Here is a 17,846-nt window from a genome sequence, read left to right on the forward strand (position 1 = left end):
AACTTATGCTGTCTGAGTCAAGATTTCAACCCCTAACGATGGAATTTAATATTCTATAGGTGGGAATATAAATGCATGTTTCAAGGTTAAAATATTCGCACATGAATGGATAAACAACAACTTATAGTTAAAAACAGTCTAAGTATATTATACGTTTTTGAATAAAAATGTCTTTTATAAAGGTTTCCAATCTTTTAACCACATCGCAACTGAAGGTTAAGTGTCGTAATTTCCAACCACATTACAATCACAGCCGGTTAATCTAAATAAAAAAGATTATAATATTCCATCGAAGAGAATGATTTTCTTAAAAAAGAATAAACGTTAAGATCTTGCTTTCGTAATTTTTGTAGGATAGAAGCACACAATAGAGACTATAAATACGAGGTGATGAGAACTCTTTTAGTGATTGTTAAAAAATAAAGATGTAAAATTCAAATTCAAATATGTATTATGAACACAAAGCTTTATATGAATATTTTTACGATTTTACCGTTGGATATTTGGATATCTTTTACGAAGCCATCTTGAGCCATATTCCACGGATCACTAAAATATACTCTCACGAACTCAAAACTTTCGGCAGTGTTCATGGGGGCGGTAAAAACATTTTTATTGTTTACATAAATGGTGTAATCGTAGGATTTCTTATACTTAGACGATGCTTTGCTTCGAGATATTTTGATAGATGACCATGTGTTTAAAGGGAGAGGATCCTTTGTTACGTACTCCGTTATCTTCGCTTCATTATTGTCAAAGCCAGCGACAAATACCAGTTTTCCTGATCCATCCTCATGAAACCAAGCCGCAACTTTCTTATTAGCTCCTTGAACAACATATTGATCCTGCATGAAATGAAAAACACTGTGTTTTCCTTCGGAATAAGAAATTGGTTTTAGCTTGAAGGACAATGAAAAAGTCGAATTTAAGACGCTCATAGTTGCAACCAGACCGCTTTCTTTTAATTTTCGTTCAGTCGCATCGTCAAATTTATCTAATATAGGTAAGAAGCTATTTTTTAGGCATGATACCGACCCCTTAGTGTTCATATACATCTTAATTTCAATTAAATAAATTTCAATTTAAACAAGAGTTTTTGATGCAGTTACTAATATAGCCATACCTCTGGGTTGTGTTACAGCATCGAAGTCCGCTGTAGAGAATAATCAAAAAAAAATTAAAATAATAAAAAAAATTATTTTTTTCATGCAACAAAACTGATTTACTTTTACCCTGATATAAAGTTTTTGTTTTTTGACAAAGGAAATTGCAGTGAGGAACTTATTTTCAACAAAGCTAATTAAAAGAAACAACCTTCTTTTCCATTGTAAACCAACAACTCTTTTATGTCACCGTCATGTGAAGTATACCAGGGATCCGAAATGTAAACCTTCACATCTTTATAATTTCTAGGGTCATTATTTTCTATCTGATATAGATTTTCATCATTAATATCAATACTGTACATATAGACACCGTTGGTTAACTGCTGCGATATTTTAATACTCGACCATTCATTGAGAGGAAGAGGCTTCTTTGTAATAAACTCTGAGTTAACTTCTCCACTTATAGCTGAAAAGATGGCTAGTCTACCAGAACCATCTTTATGAAAAAAAACAGCTGGATTTCGGTCACCACATTCACCATAATTTTGACCCTTACTTAAATGGAGAACACTTTCCCATTCTTGGGAGTATGAAAGAGGTCTTAGTTTGAAGGATACAGTGTATGCTTTTTCTAAAACAGCCATTGTTGCAATGACCTCGTTCTCGCACAGCTCTTTCTTTGATAGTACAGCAACTTTATCTGTATAAAAAAAGGTGTAAAAGATTTTAGTTTTGAGTTCCTTAAAATAACTAAAAGGACTTTTTTATTTAAATAAAATTGAATGAAAAGGAAAAGAAATTAAAATTGAGCATAAAATATTTTTATTAGAATAAACGAGTTAAAATAAGATTATGCTTATTGCTAATAAAACACTTTGTTATTTATAATCAAAAACCTTTGAATGTCTGATTAAATTTATTTACCTGTTGGATTGATCGTAAGGTCGATTAAAGTTGGTGTATCTAAATACAGCAAAGAAGAAAATTTATACTTGTTTAAAAAAATAATATTAGGTTTTTAGTTGTATTCAAATGAATTTATTTGCAATGTGAAGACAAACAAAGGAAACACAAAGAAAAAATAATCTATATCAATGCTAATGAATAAAAAGTTGAAATGGCTGTTAGTGGCAGTTAAATGGATGTTGTGTGAAAATGAAAGTTTTCCAGATGAAGTCACTTATACAACGCATTTGAATTATTTTAGACATTTAAATGAAAGAAACATTTAAGAAACGTTAAGAAACGTATGACATTAAATTAAATAGGTAACATATTTAGTAAATTCTCTTTTCTAAAAATATTATCCATGATATTTTAAATTTGAGTTAACAAATTCAGAAGAAATGATCATGACTAACAACATTTTAGTAGTAAAATAATAATTATTAATTAAATTATGAAAGATTTGAAAGATTACAACCAAAGGAATTTCCCTCAGCAAGTAATTTAAAGAACCACATTCAACTTCTTTTTTTTTTTCTCTGTACAAAAAGAAATCTGATACCTCTCTTTCCATTTATAATAAACATGCTTGATATGTATGTATCTTGCACCAGATCCCAAGGATTTGACCCATAAACTTGTACATTTTCAAAAGTTCGAGGCTTTACATTTTCTTCAGAATAAACAGTTTCTGCATTAATTTTAATAGTATAATTGTATTTTCCATTTTCTCGCTCTTGCCGAATATCAATTGTACACCATTCACTTTTAGGAACAGGGTCACCTTCAAAATATTCATCTTTTGTTGGTACAGTGATTTTCAAACTACCATCACCAGCTTCAGAAAACCATACTCCAAGAATATCTGTGCCACGATTATTTTTATTAGACCCAACAGTTAAATGAATGACATTGTGCAAGCTTTCAGCAAAACTATTGGGATGAATTTTTAGAAAAACACGGAATTCTTTTTCAAGCTTTGATATACTTGCAATCATTTTGCCAGGAAACAGATAAGTTGGTTCCTTAACAATTCTTGCTGGAAAAAATATAGTATCATATTAAAACTTCAATATTAAAATACTCACTAGGATAGTTATTGAATTAAAAGGGGATTATTACCTGTCATCAGACAGAAAAAAAAGCTTAAGAAATCCAAAATTATGTTCATAAAAAGATACCTTCAGCTTGCATTTTATCATTTGCAGTTGGCGGAAGTGCTAAATAAAAAATTATTTATAAAAAAGTCAACAAGATTTCACTAAAATAAATATTATCAAGATTTCACTAAAAATAAATAATGAGGTCGATTAGGAATCTAAAACACAGAAAATGTAAACATTTAATGAATAAATTTTCAATAAGCTTTACCAAAAAGAAAAAGAAAAAAAAAAAAATCAAAGAAAATCTTAACATATTTTTTCTTTCTTTATAACAATTTTAAGCCAAATTCAGACAATTTAGGTCTTAGATTTTGGCTATTACTAAGATAAATATATTTATTAATGTTAAAAAAAAATAATTTATAAACAAACAGCCACCACAGTATCTTATTCAGAAATGAGATATGCAACTGTTTATAGTTTGATCTTGTTTTTTATAACGGAATGGTGAAAACAATAACCTATAAACATAATAACTTAAAAATTAAAACTCTGTTCAACTGAAGATTAATGGAAAAATCCTTTAGCTAACAATAGACATGTTCAATCACTTTTTACAGAATAAATGAAAAAGTTTCATTGTTTGCAAATAAAAACTTACGAGCACATGTATTTGTACCATTACATGAAACAACACATGTTGGATCTAAAATATAAGATTGACACATCAGATTACATATATTGAGCTTGTACAAAATATTTCCAGTAGTCACCAAACAATTCTAATCAATAATTTACTACAATAGATACTATAAAGAATCTTGTTTTGGTTTATGAAGGTCAATGGAATTGCTCTTAAAAATAAGTCATTTAGTTGTTGGTGCAAATAACTTTTCTTCTGCAAAATATTTTTTAACAGTTTTTTAACATAAACTCTAGTAAACAAAAAAATACCGAAAAACATTTTTCAGTCAAAAAGTTTTAGAACACTGTTGAACACAACATTTGTTTGTTTTTGTAAATTATTTACATTTAAATTTACAAGCATTCTTATAATTTTTTTTTATTAATTATTAATCTTTTAAACCACCTATAATTTAGTTAACAAAAGTTTTCTTTAAATTAAAAAAATTATACCTTTACACAAAAAATACAACATTCTTCAGTACCAAATAAAACAAATTGTATATCAATATAACATTTGGAGCCACTTTTATTTAATGCATGTATTTCTCACTGTACCTTTAGTTGATTAAATTCAACCCAATTGATCAGAAACAAGATTTTTTTTTCATAAACCTTATAGTAATAAAGACAAGTTGGCTCTTAATTGGCATGCAATAGCCACAACCAAGTTTTTCTTGATTGCTTAGAAACTATTTTTATCATTTTTAGATGCAATTTACTGTAAATAGGCTAGCTTTTCATGGTTATTCTTGGATAAGCATTTATTGTTTCCAAAACAAGTTTTTTATAATCAATTTCTTTATGCTGCGTGTCAAGAACTGCTTGATCACTATTGTTTAAATTTATAACACCTAATCTTTGAAATAAATTGCATATGCTTGCAATACACAAAAACAAATACGGATCAAATTCAGATGCACCATTCTCTAATGAAAGAAATGAAAAAATAGATAAATATCCATAGCATTCACGTACCAATGCACCCATACATTGTATTAAGCTCTTGCTTATCTGTGTCACTCATTCTACCTATTTTACCAATTAGCTCTTCCATGTCTTTTGTCAAATTCATAAATTCTGGCTTCAATCTCATTGTTTTAGTATTTGCAGTGCGTTTGCTTTTACTTGATAAAGCCCACAAATCATAGTGCATTATTGAGAAAACATCATATGGCTAAAGAAAATTATGGATTAAAACTTATACATGTATTTTTGAATGCAGATGAAGAATATCAACATTTAAATCTTAAAATTGAACTTAAATATAAGTTGAACAACATCAGTAAATAATAAGACTCTAACAAATTACTAATATTCATTTATCATTTTGTTTAACAAAAGTACCTCATATTTCAATCTTGCAAAAAGAGGACTTTTTACTTTTACTTCTTATTAACAACAGAAAAATGTTAAAAAAAAACTAACATCTTTAATATAAAATTCTTACTGAAGAATAGTGTGTCTGTGTCACAGAATACATGCATTCAAATTGTGCAAGTGCGTTATAGGCAGCTACATATTAAATAGTAAATGTTTACAATGCACTCATATGAACTTTTTTAATGTAAGGTTCTACTACAAAGATTTTTCCTGGCAAAATTATTGCAAGTATATCAAAGGTTCTAATACAAAGACAATCCAAATTTAAAGAATAATCAATAGTATTTACACCTCTTAATTATCCCTGAAGTATGCAGTCAATATTTTAGGTTTTTTTTGAAAGATAATAAATAAATAATTATAATAAAATTAATAACCCGTTGAAAAACTTTAAAAATTTCATTTATCTAAGTCACAAAGAACAAACTGAAAAAAATTACTTGGTTAAAATTAATATATTAACTTTGACTGCTACTAATAAAATATATGATAAGACTGCAAATAACTTTTGCAAGTTTATATTTCAAAACCATACCGCCTACAGCATTAGCAATATTTGACTTCACAATTTCAATGTAACTGTCACGATCACAGCGCTGTTGCTCATGTAAGAAACCCATGGCATGAAGCATTTCATGCAAAATAGTTCCTAAACAAGTTAATTTCTAGTTATAGTTACTACTTTGTAGAATGAAAAATGCTTTCATAAATATACTCTATTTATTTTTAGGAACTTTTTATCATAAAAAGAAAACTATTAAATTACTTTTAAAATAACCCATAAAATTTCATGCGCACAATCTATTTTAAATACTCTTTTTACAACTTGAATTGGCTTGAAATGATATGAAAATATTGAAAAATGAAGATAAAAAAAAAAGGGTCAAAACCAGTAAGCTGAGTGGCAATCAAAACTCAAGTTTTAGCAATATAGAAATAGCAAGAAGGGTATCTAATTGAACTTTGCTTAAGAATTACAATAAAAAAGCATTAAAAAGCAGTTTGCTACCATAATCATTTTGAACTTTTTTTTTAAAAGAAATATAAAAAAGAAAGAAAACAAAAGAAATGCTCATGTAAAAACTATGAAAACTTAAGGGATTTTTATTTTTAAGGACGGGGAATTCAAGAAAAATTTTTTTTCAGATTTATGAGGTTTTTAACAAAGATATCTAAATCAAAACACTTCCCTAAATATTCTGCTCTTGAATCTAAAAAAACTATTCATTGCCCTGAGCCTTTTAATAGGAACTAGATTTTCATCCACTCAGTGAATAGGATAGTGAGGTTTGTTCTCACTTCTAAATTAGTCATATTATACCAAATATCAGCAAAGTTTGCTCTTGATTGATCATGTATTATCTTTTTTTTTTACATGATATATTGTATATATTAGTCATATATGTTATCTCTAATAAGTTGGATTTTAATCAGTATTTTTAAATAACCTGGTTTTAATTATACACATTAAATATTTTACTGATTATTAAAAAAAAATCTGCTATAAACTTTAGCTCAACATTTCACTGCCAGTTTAAAGTTTAAAAGGATGTCAAATGATTTAATATTACTTTTGAAAGAGTAAAATATTTTGGTAGGAATAGCTAAAATGGAAAAGAAAGCAAAGAAGACAAAAAAAAAATGGTTGAATTTGCAATGTGACAAAACAAAGGGAGTATTTTAACCTTTACATTACTAATACATAACATAGCATTATGTAAAGAGAAGCTTTTTTTTAAATAAGAAAAACATTTTTTTTATTGATATTGTGTTAATTGTAAACTTGTCTAAATACTAGATATACACTTAATTTTAATTTCAAACCCAATTCAGAAATTTATTTATTTATTTATTTTTATCTATATCAGAATGTTTTTTAAATTATAATTTAAAAAGTTGCTATTTATGTGATTTTAATTTTTCTCTATATTACCAGTTTTAAAAAATATAAAAAGTAAAGATATACTGAACTCAACAAAAAGTTGGAAAGACATGTTTTTTGCTTGATTTTAAATTTATTATATTCTTTTATATTTGTAAATTAATCACCTTTAGTGTTGCACCCATACCCTATACCAATTCGCTGGCGACCTCCCTGTTTCCCAACATAGCTCCAGCAACTAATTATGAATCAAAAAACAAAATTATAACTTTATAGTGCATCGAACAAAAAGTTAATCCCAGGTATTTTGAAACATTTTATAGAATATTTATATGTAATCTTTATTATGAAACATTTAATGTAAAATAAATGTTTTTATATGGAATACTTGCTCCTAAAAAAAAGTTAAACTTCACACTTCCATCAATGATACATATATTATATAAAAAAAAAAAAAAATGTTAACCCATCATTTAATGTTGTGATAAATTCAATATATGAATAATCACTTCTTTCTTTTTTAACCCATACATCACGTCCACATGGAGACATATAAGAATTCATAGAACGAATAGTTTCTTTGATAACTGTTGAATAATCTAAAAAATCAAAAAAAGTATATAGCACTATTATCATTACCATTATTATTGTCATCAGTACCATCGTCATCATCATCCCATACTATTTTTAGCTCCAATATTCAAAACATATGGCACTCGTGGATTTCCCTGGTTGTCCTTCCATAAAGACACCAATCCTCGCTTGTTTCCTAAATATAAAAGTAGTAAAGGTATCCTATACTTTTCATACTTCCAATACTCTACCTTTACTAAATTATTAAACTAAATGGTTTAAATGATTTACCATTACTTTGTCATGCCAATATCATTCAAAATCAAATAAAAAATATAACTGATGGATGAAACTTGATTTTATCAATTTGAAATTTTTAAACCAGTTTTCAATAAGTAAAATTAGGAAAAATAAAATTTTCTAATGGTTGAACATTTTGTTTATTAAAGCAAATGCTTTTTAAAAGAAGCATTTGTTACAAGGGCCATTTGATACAGCAGATTGATTTATATAATACATATTTGTAATATACATTTTCAATATTGGGTAAAAGTGTTAACTCTTACTTAAATTTCATTAAAAAATAAAACTTATATGAACCAATCCTAAAGAGCTTTTCTTAGCTAATGAAAATTCTTTTTAGAAAATGAAGTTAATAGTTAAGGTTCCCAAAACTGCACTGCAATACTTTGACTTGAGTAAATCCTTTTCTATTAACAAATACATGATTCCAAATCCGAAATGCTTTTGCTTTTTGAGGCATAAATCAGATGCTTATTTGTTTTACCCTTATAAAATTGCTGATTTGTAATAAGTTTATCTTTACATGCTTTAATGAAAGATTGAAGTTACTATTTACCTTCTTTCATCTTTACATCACTGAACCTTCCTAAAAAGATATTGTAAAATAAAAAAATCATTAGTTAAACCATCAAGAAAAAAATGTTAAAGAAAAACAGAAACAAAAATGTAAGCTAATAACAGTTTGATAAGTTTATACTCTTTGGTAAAAAAATCAAATAAATCAAAATGTGTTTGCTGCACAAAAAGAAAAGCATTCAAGTCGATAAAGACAAGCAGTTTCATGACAACACTTCTTTTTTTAAAAGAGATTATGAAAAGGTTGTGGTTTGTAATCCTAGCAAAAGAAGATTCATTTCTTGATATTCTTATGATTTTATTAGGATATAGCTTACATGATTTTTCTCAAAAGGAAATTCTCACCAAAATTCAATGCTTACCAAAAAATCTTCACTTTGAAAACTGTGTAAGAAATTTAGAACATTTATCTACTACAATTAAGGCAAAAAAATTATTTACCATGTATTCTGTTAATTTCCTCAATGCTTTTGGTCTTTTCTAAAAGATAAAAAAAGAGTAAAAATATTATTTAAGAAAGGTTTTTACAAATACTGTAAAATCACTTCATTCTTAATGTTTTGGAATTGTCTATTTTAATGTTTTAAAAAAGAAGGAAGTATGTTTTTCTCTATGACATTACAACATTGTGTGGAACGGGGGAAAATAAAGCAATACGCACAATTAGCATAATTCCAAATAAATACAAAACATAAATTTGAAATTCACCAAGAAGGTAAATCAGTTGCCACTTAATATTTTTAATCTCTCTTACCTACTCTTATTAATGGCTGATTGAGTTTTTTTTTTTAATAAGATTTTATTTTTTAAGAGACACAGCCACTTTTTTTAGTTTTCAAACAATCTTGTCAGCTACTTTTTCATTTATTTTTCTTTTTTAGCATCTTGAGCAGCTTTGTAAAAAGCTAAACAGATGAACCAGTCGAACCAGCAATATTGCAACAGATGAACCAGCAATATTGCAACAAATTGATAATTATAATCTTGTCCCTTTCTCTTTACAACTACAGTGTTTCATTCAATCTCTAAATAGACTGAGCACTGTTTTATTTATATCTATTGAAATTTGTTTAACAATTGATAATGCCCAAGCTGAAAAGTGAAAATACTTTTGTTGAAACGTTATTCATAGACGATTACCAGATAAAACTAGAAGATTGGCTGAATCTCCTAAAAGAAACCCTTGATCTTCTCATTTTTTGAAACTTGGAAAAAGCCCATATTGCAGTTTTGACTAGATTTATCTTTGCAGTAATAATTATTCAAGGATAGTAAACCAATTTAAAAGTGCCTAGATGATGATGCATAGTTCACTGTTTTAGAATTAAGGAATCTTTCTTTTTTGTTGACATAGCATTTTACATTTTTATTATTTAATTCCTGCTTTCTATAAAAACTATAAATATGATTTTTTAACATATTTTGTTACTAAAAAGTTAAGAAACATTTGCTGATTTTTTTTACTTAAGAAATTGCTATTATTTTACAAATTAACATGAATTTCTTTATTATCTAATTTTAGAAATTTATAAAATAAATGTATACTTTAGTAAAAATAAGCTGTGTTATTCAATATATGCTTATGTAACTGTAATGCTTTACAAACTGAGAATAAAATTTATTTATACCTTTCAGTCTTGATAGACTTCTTCTTTTTTACAACATTTATGAAAAGCAAAATATGAATTACATGGCTATGCTGTTAAAAATATTTTTCAATTAAATTATTTTAAACTTCTTCAGTTTTAGTTAAATTCATTAAAGTTCTTTAGAAAGAAAAATGAATTCAAACTTTGAATAAACTTGAATGCAATTCAAGATATTAAATAATTCAGAAAACTTCCTAATCAGCCAGTTTTCACAATTATAAAAAAATGATTTCAAAAAAATATATATATCTTTTATTCTGCAGTTGTTAAACTCAAGCTGATTATGCATTTAGAGGATCAAAGATCAACTTAAACCAAATAAAAAACTATTAGATGATTGGAAAAAACAAGCTAAAAAAATTTTTTGCTAAAAAGCAATTGTTCCAACCATCTTTTGTTTTCAAACAAAACAAGTGAATGTTTATTTGGGTTATTTTCATGACAACAATATAGATTTTAATTATCTTTTGAATTGATCAAAACCACAAATAAAGTAAGCATCAAGAAAACAAAAATACAGTATCCAGTAAAAATCTTATATATTTTATAAACCAATCAGTAAATGCTTATGAAATAACAATGCTTTACAAATGGAGAGTAATATATATTTTTATACATATTTTAGTGGCGCACAGAGCAAAAATCAAATGAGTTAAAATATTCTTGAATGGAATTGTCAAAAAGCTATTTATAATCTGTAAAATGTTAAATATTTTTTAGAATCAAATGCATTTAGAATGAAGTGATAGAATTTCATTACAAATATAATGATTCAAATAAGTTTATTATCACAGCCAATTAATTTAGCATAAAATATTTCTTGAGTAAAATTTTTTAGAGTTAGAATTTCCTTTATACTGTAACCAAATAAAAATAGAATAGTGTGCAACAATTGAATTTTTTAGAAATCAAAACTACTGAAAACTGAATCTTAACATTCCTTGTTGGGATAGAATCATTTACAAAATAAAAAAAAATTTTTTTTTAAAAAAAAAGCAAAACAGAAAACAGAAAAATTGAATGTGACAAATGTGAAACATTTGTGTATACTGCAGGAAACTCTGGCTTCATCAAAAATAGAGAAAAAAATAGTTTTGTGTGTTTTAAGTGAAAGCGCCATCTGCTTTGTACATCCCAAAACTTTGATCACCTTCCAGCCCTTGAAAAAATATGAGCCATGGTTTCAACTACACAGCTGCTTTTGTGTCAAATATAGAACAATGTCATCCAGTCCTCTACTGAAGGTGTCAAATCTGCACTTTCTTTCAGAAAGTGTGCAAGAAGAAGTCGCTATAGCACAAACCCTAACTCTCCAAATGAGGCAGCTTTTAACAACCCAATCTATTCACTAATATGTACAAAAGCCTCATAGAGTGTGATGATCAGCTCGCTTTGCTCTTTTCTTCTTCAACACTGCTGAGATATATCAGGGAAATCCTTTTTAAGCTATAACTCACTTCAATTTAGAGTGGGAAATAAAGAAATAAATAGGGATTACCTAAAAAGACCCTAATGTATCAAGACAAACATGAATTCTATAGTGCATGGAACAAGTTTTTTATGGCTCTTTACAATCTTAAAGATATTGTAGTTGGCAGATTCCTAGAACCAATAAAAAGGGTAGTGGTTTCTAAAAAATCAAGACCAATTGTTAAAATTAAAAAAGGGCAAAATATGATAGTGTCATAGTTGATAGTGTCATAGTTGAAAGGTAATATTTAGTAATCTGCCAGAAGTGACATTTTACAGTATAATCAAAATTATTGATAGTTAACACATTTTTAAAGTAGATCACTTTAGTATTGAAATAAAATCAATTCATTAAATTTGAATAAATTTTGAACATTTTGAATTTTTTATGCTTGTTCATTTGATAAACATAACTTCTGTGGTTGTTTATCAAAGGAACAAATTTTTGAATAATACAGAATCATTGTTTAGAAACAAATCTTCTAGAATCAAATTATTTAACTAAATGAAAGCATTTATGTATGCAATAATAGAATAATACATGTATACAAAGCATGTAGAAGCTGAAACACCTCTTTATAAGGTATTTAAATTAATTGTAAATTAGCATTAAAACTCTTTCTTTAAGAGCAAAAATCACATTTATACTAATTGGTAAGACAAGAATAATAAAAGAAATTTTATAAATGAAGAATAATAATATATACCAAATGGCTCATCAATAATAGTGGTCAATTCTGGCTGCTTATTCTTTTCTAAAAAAGAAAAATTGTTTGTTAAAATTTCAATAAAAAAGAGTTTAAGACAATCAATTTAATTGATATCTGCAGTATTAGTAACCTGTTTAAGTAAATTACAGGAACATTTAATTGAGCAAATCTACTCCAAGAAAACAAGATTTTAAGAAAAATCTAGCTTTAAACATGAACACAACTTTATCAGTCTCAAATAATTGCATAAAAATATCATAAAACCAATAATATAAATATACTGCACCATGTTAAATTATAAGTTTGTAGGCTCAATAGTTTATCCTTAGAAAACAAAAATATATTTGAAAGCAGTAGGAAATAACATGAGAACACCTTCAATATTTAAACTTTATTACTAACAAAAGTCATAGGAACAGTAAATTTTGAACTAAAAGCAATACCTTTTTTTACTATGTTATACATATGTGCAGTTTAAATAATTCAGCGGTAGTATATATAGAACATTAACCATTTAGTTTAAAAAGTTTAAATGCACAATCTAGTGGATGGTTGTTACTGTAAAAACTAAGCAGCTGCAAAAAAAATATCTTTTTAGTTATTTATTACAAAAATATTTAGTGGCATACCTTTCAGACTTCTTCTTTCAGTTTCTAGTCCTTGAATACATATTAATATCGACACAAAAGAAAAAAACTTCATTGCACTGAGTGGGCACAAAGTTCTAAAATGAACAAATAAAATTAAATCAAAAGAATGTAAAAAAGCACTTTAAAGCTCATCACATGAGATAATTACATTCATATATTTGCCACATTGGAGATTCTGATGTTTTCATTTAAGTGACAAAAAAAAAATCTAGTAATTACTTATTACATTTGCATTATATCTTTACCTTTACTTTAAAACAAACATGTGCTGCTGGTTTTTTGTCATTAGTTACAACTAATGTCAACATCTGTATTTGATATTTTAACATACTTAATGGTTTTTATAGAATGCTCTCAGTATAGATTATCTCAAAGCTACATCAATTATTAGCCATATTTGCCAGATTTCTCAAACATTTATCATAATTTGGTGCTTTATTTTACATTGTCAATAAAGTTAGACTACTGTATATCCTAGTAGTGTTTCCAATACATAAAGACTAACTAAAGACTGACTAATTTCATTGTTCCATAAGGTTATGCTCCTTTGTTTGAAATGATAGTTGATGCAATTTGTTCAGCTGCTTGTGTATCATATTCTACAAGTTTTCTCAGATTTACATGTTTGGTCCCTAATATAAAGTGATGTGGATATCCTCTTGCTACTACTGAAAAACACTTCGTACACAGTTTTTCAGCTGCGTTATCACATTGCAAAGTCTTTGATGGTTGTGTAGCTTTGTCAAGTGGATGCTTTTCATACAATTTCGTTCTAGATATTTTTTAAGGAAGATAGTTACATGCAGTGGATGTCCTTGTTTAAGGCTTCAGAACAATCAATTTGTAGACAAAATGAATGGGAAGTGGTCTTTGAATAATTCCCTGGTCTCTTAGTCTTTCTGCAACTGAACTTGACATGCATTGGTTGACGTTAAGGAGTTTAGAAGCTCTGTTAATAATAAAGTCTGTAAGCTCACGATCATTTTTCTTTATATACAAGAAAATAACAGATTTTCTACACTCTTCATGTTTTTTCTGATAGTTAGGCATTTTGGTTGAGGACCGCACAATTTCCCGCAATAATTACGTCCGTTCAAATTAAATATCTTTGATTAAAAATACGGGAACACAAACATTTATTTTTGTTCCTTTATTTATAAGAAAGATATTTTAATTACTGTAAATTACCTATCAGCTAATATTATAATCACTCCTTTTCTGAAAGTTTTTAAAAAATACATATTAAAAATATTTCTGCTTGGTTGACTTAAAGAGTAAAAATGTATCTATTTAGTAAAATTGTATGTGTGAAATAAAGCACCAAGGTATAATAAATGTGAAATTTGTCGAATAAGACAAATAATTGATGCCACTTATTGAAAATTAGGAGCCAAAAATAAAAATTTTAATATCTCTTGAAGAAGTTATTAAAAAATTTTGAAAATTTTTGTGAACATCCAGGATGGTGTCAGTTGACTGAAGGGTGTCTCTGGAAACAGAAGTTGAGCTTAACTCCTCATTCTGGTAAGCTGAGCTTCATTTAACATCAACTTTTAATATATGGCTTGATATACTGTTGCTTAGCATTACTTATCAAGCATTAAAAATTTTTCTTTTTTTTTAAAGAGACTTAGCCGAATTTATTGCCAGTTTCTGGCAAATTTTGACGGGTTTATATTCATACAAATTTTGTTGTTTTTGAAAAATTAGTTCCACTGATTGAGTTGAATAGCACTATTGCGCAGTATCTTGAAGAGTTGAAATCAAATAATAAAAGTAATCTGAGAGCGCAACTTTTTTTTATGCAACTTTACGTCTAAATGCATAAATTATTTTTAAATTCATTAGTTTCAAATGACTGATATAAAATTTGTATTTTATTCGTTATTTTTATGCGATATTAACGAAAAAAATTATGACCTTTATAAATCATCATGATTTTGATCATCTGTAGGTAGAGTGTGAATACAAGCAACAGATCATAAAACTAGTCTGGACTCAGTCACTTCTGAAATGTAGAGTAATTTATAGTTCCATACATAAATAACTGAAATACTTAATATTGAAAGGATTTGTTGTAAATAGAATTGCTAGCGTTATTTTATTTCTTAAACTTGAGGCTGCCCTTGGAACACTGAAATTTATGTTTCTTTCTTTTATTTCGGTTAGGTAATATATTAAGCGCTATCATTTATTTATGTACGGAATGCATCAGCGGTCAAATTAGGGGTATTAAGTATATTGTGAATGGTGGTATTTTCAAAATAATTGGGAGCAAGGAAAAAAAAGTCACGTAACTAATTAAGCTAATCATTTTTTCGCTAATTAACTCAAAATTCTAGTTTTTTTGAAAATCTTTTATTTTGAGCATAAATGGTCCGAAATTAGAATCAAAGAATTTAAAGATTTTAATAAATATTGATTTCAGTTTTTTGCGTTTAAATTACGTCTATCATTTTTGTTAACTTAATGCTCCTATTGGCACAAAAATTATTTTCCAAGCAAATTTAAAGTGTAAAGAAATTCTTTTTTATCAAATCATTCAAAAATAAATTAAAGCGTGAAGTATTTTTTTCGGATTAAGCTGCTGACCTGGCAGGTGTTAAACATTTTGTAATGCCAGCGAACAGATACTCTAGATCCAGTGAACAGATATATTTAAAGTTTAAAAAAGTCTTACTTGCATGATGAATATGAAAAAATGATAAATGGAGTATGCAAAGACTTGAGCAGATATGTCATAAATGATTTTTTAAAATTAAAGACTTATTATAGTTAAAAAATTATGAGATATCGGCTTAAAGAATCAAACAATATTAATTTTACCATCCTCAAAAAAAAAACGACACAGAAAAGGGAAGCAAACAGAAAAGTTTTTAACTTCAATATAAAAATAAAGCACTTTTTATTTAAAAAAAAAAACTTTTTCATAAAACCATTTTTTTCCTTTTTAATACTCAAAGCGTTACCTTTTACTCCGGTTTTTCTAATTTCTTAGATTTCTTAAACTAAAGTGTTAAAATTGTAATTTCATTCATTCAGGTTAAAACATACTGAATGAAGTAATAGGTTTACAAGCGACAAACACAATTTGCTTGTGCGCAAACTATAAACTTAAATTGAGTAAGCGCGTAAATATTTTTTGCTTCAAGCGTTAAATGACCCCAAAAACAAACAAACAGAACATAAACAAAAAAAATTGTTTTCAAATAAACCAGCCAAAGAACTTTGTGATAACAATTATTTTTGCAGCCTGCTGGTTTATCAAGATTTTTAGCTGCTATTACTCTGATTATCGAAGAGTTTTATCTTTTAAATCAAGAAAACTGACAACCTTAATTTACAGTTAGTATATTTTGATAATATACTTTACAGAATCTAATCTACACATCAAAGATGTGTCTATACCTAATGCTAATTTAAACGGATATGTATCTGTTCAAAGGGGGCAGTAGCTGGAGGCAAGGCCGAGGCATAGCCGGAGACAAGGCCGAAGGCCTAAACTGGTTGGAGGTCTTTGTTAGCTAGAACAGAGATATTCATTATCTGTTATAAAACTTTTTTAGTCAAAAAAAAAAATGTAGCTAAAATCCACCAAACCATTAATAAAGTGATAAATTTCTTATATTATCAAACAACCCATAAAGATGATAAAATATTTAGCTATTAACAAAATAATTTTCATCAAGTGCAATTACCAACTTCTAAAAGATTTGCCTGAGGAAATTACCGACCCAGCTTTCGATTTTTAGGTTTCTTTAAATCATCATAAATCATCATAATCATCTTTAATCATGTTTTTTCCTAAATCATCACTTAACAGGATCGATGAGAATTTTAAAAAAAAAATATTTAAAAGATTTTTCTTGCCCTTAAAAAAAAATAAAAAAAAAACTTTAACAAGATGTAAGCGAAGTAAAGAGATTAAAGAATATATGAATGTATGTAAGGAATCAAAGTCATGTATTGTTTGTAGAGAGATTAAGTTTGCTAATATAGAGAAGAATACATAGGAACATGGAAAAAAATACTCATTTTTCAAGACTTTTTCAGTATCGCGGAGATATAGGGTAACGTGGGGCAATATGAGACAGTTCGCGTTTATCATGATGCCAGCCCTACAAATTATCATTTACAAAATTTTTAAATATGCAGTTGTGTTCAATAACTATTTTGTGTCAAGAAAAATATATTGAGTCACTTTGAAAAAAAGTTGAGTAGAAGGGGAATCATTTCATCCCTCGGCTTTGCAAAAATTACAAATTTTTAAGTGTGGTTATTATATTTTTTTCAAGCCTTTTTTGATCTCACTGAGTGGAAAAGCTTTTTATGTTTAAAGTTTTTTTTTTATTAGAATCTTTAGACCTTTTTCTATCATTTCCATTTTTTGGAATTTATTTCTTCAATAAAATTGTCAGAAAATTAGGCAATGCGATGCCAACATTATGCGGGGCAAAACGAGACATTCTATTTGTATTTGTTTTGCCGATATCTATTATTATGTTTATTTAATGTTTTACATTAAAACAACAAACATAGCAAATTTTAATATTTACGTGCTGTAGATTTAAATATATTATACTGTATTTACTTATACTGTATAGACACTGAGATAAATGATGACAAAAGATCTAATGTTATCTTATATTAACCTGATAAAATCGAATCACATGTTAATTTGAACACCTTATTACCATTGCCCTCAGGATCTTCAGAAAATATTGATTTTAATATAACACCATACTTTTCTAATATTGTACCAATTCCAAAGATCATTTTACCACCAAAAAAGGGAGAAGAATCACAGATAAT

At 27.3% G+C, this 17,846-nt stretch overlaps 1 protein-coding gene across 7 annotated transcripts; it reads right to left on the reverse strand.

Moving 5' to 3' along the window:
- Positions 1-127: 127 nt before the first annotated feature.
- On the reverse strand, positions 128-16,116 carry LOC149891394 (uncharacterized). 7 transcript variants are annotated; one of them, XM_090081711.1, is made up of 19 exons: positions 16,004-16,114; positions 13,014-13,108; positions 12,382-12,429; positions 8,997-9,035; positions 8,536-8,565; positions 7,786-7,872; positions 7,570-7,702; positions 7,271-7,341; positions 5,757-5,870; positions 5,289-5,353; positions 4,817-5,015; positions 3,816-3,860; positions 3,233-3,271; positions 2,614-3,090; positions 2,031-2,069; positions 1,315-1,806; positions 1,124-1,153; positions 494-994; positions 128-262 (listed from the first exon to the last, which is right to left on the reverse strand). In XM_090081711.1, exons 2-19 carry the CDS (start codon positions 13,084-13,086, stop codon positions 258-260), a joined length of 2,487 nt encoding a protein of 828 aa, XP_089937837.1. In that variant the 5' UTR covers positions 13,087-13,108; positions 16,004-16,114; the 3' UTR covers positions 128-257. The 7 variants fall into 7 exon arrangements, with proteins under 7 accessions (XP_089937837.1, XP_089937839.1, XP_089937838.1 ...); XM_090081713.1 differs by having other exon boundaries at positions 13,014-13,090; positions 15,992-16,089; XM_090081712.1 differs by lacking the exon at positions 16,004-16,114 and adding an exon at positions 13,280-14,134.
- Between the last annotated feature and the right edge of the window lie 1,730 nt (positions 16,117-17,846).

This window comes from Hydra viridissima, unplaced genomic scaffold, assembly GCF_058129835.1.
Source record: "Hydra viridissima isolate aposymbiotic clone 2 unplaced genomic scaffold, HvirCarnegie_v1 scaffold_3, whole genome shotgun sequence".
NCBI lineage: Eukaryota > Metazoa > Cnidaria > Hydrozoa > Anthoathecata > Hydridae > Hydra > Hydra viridissima.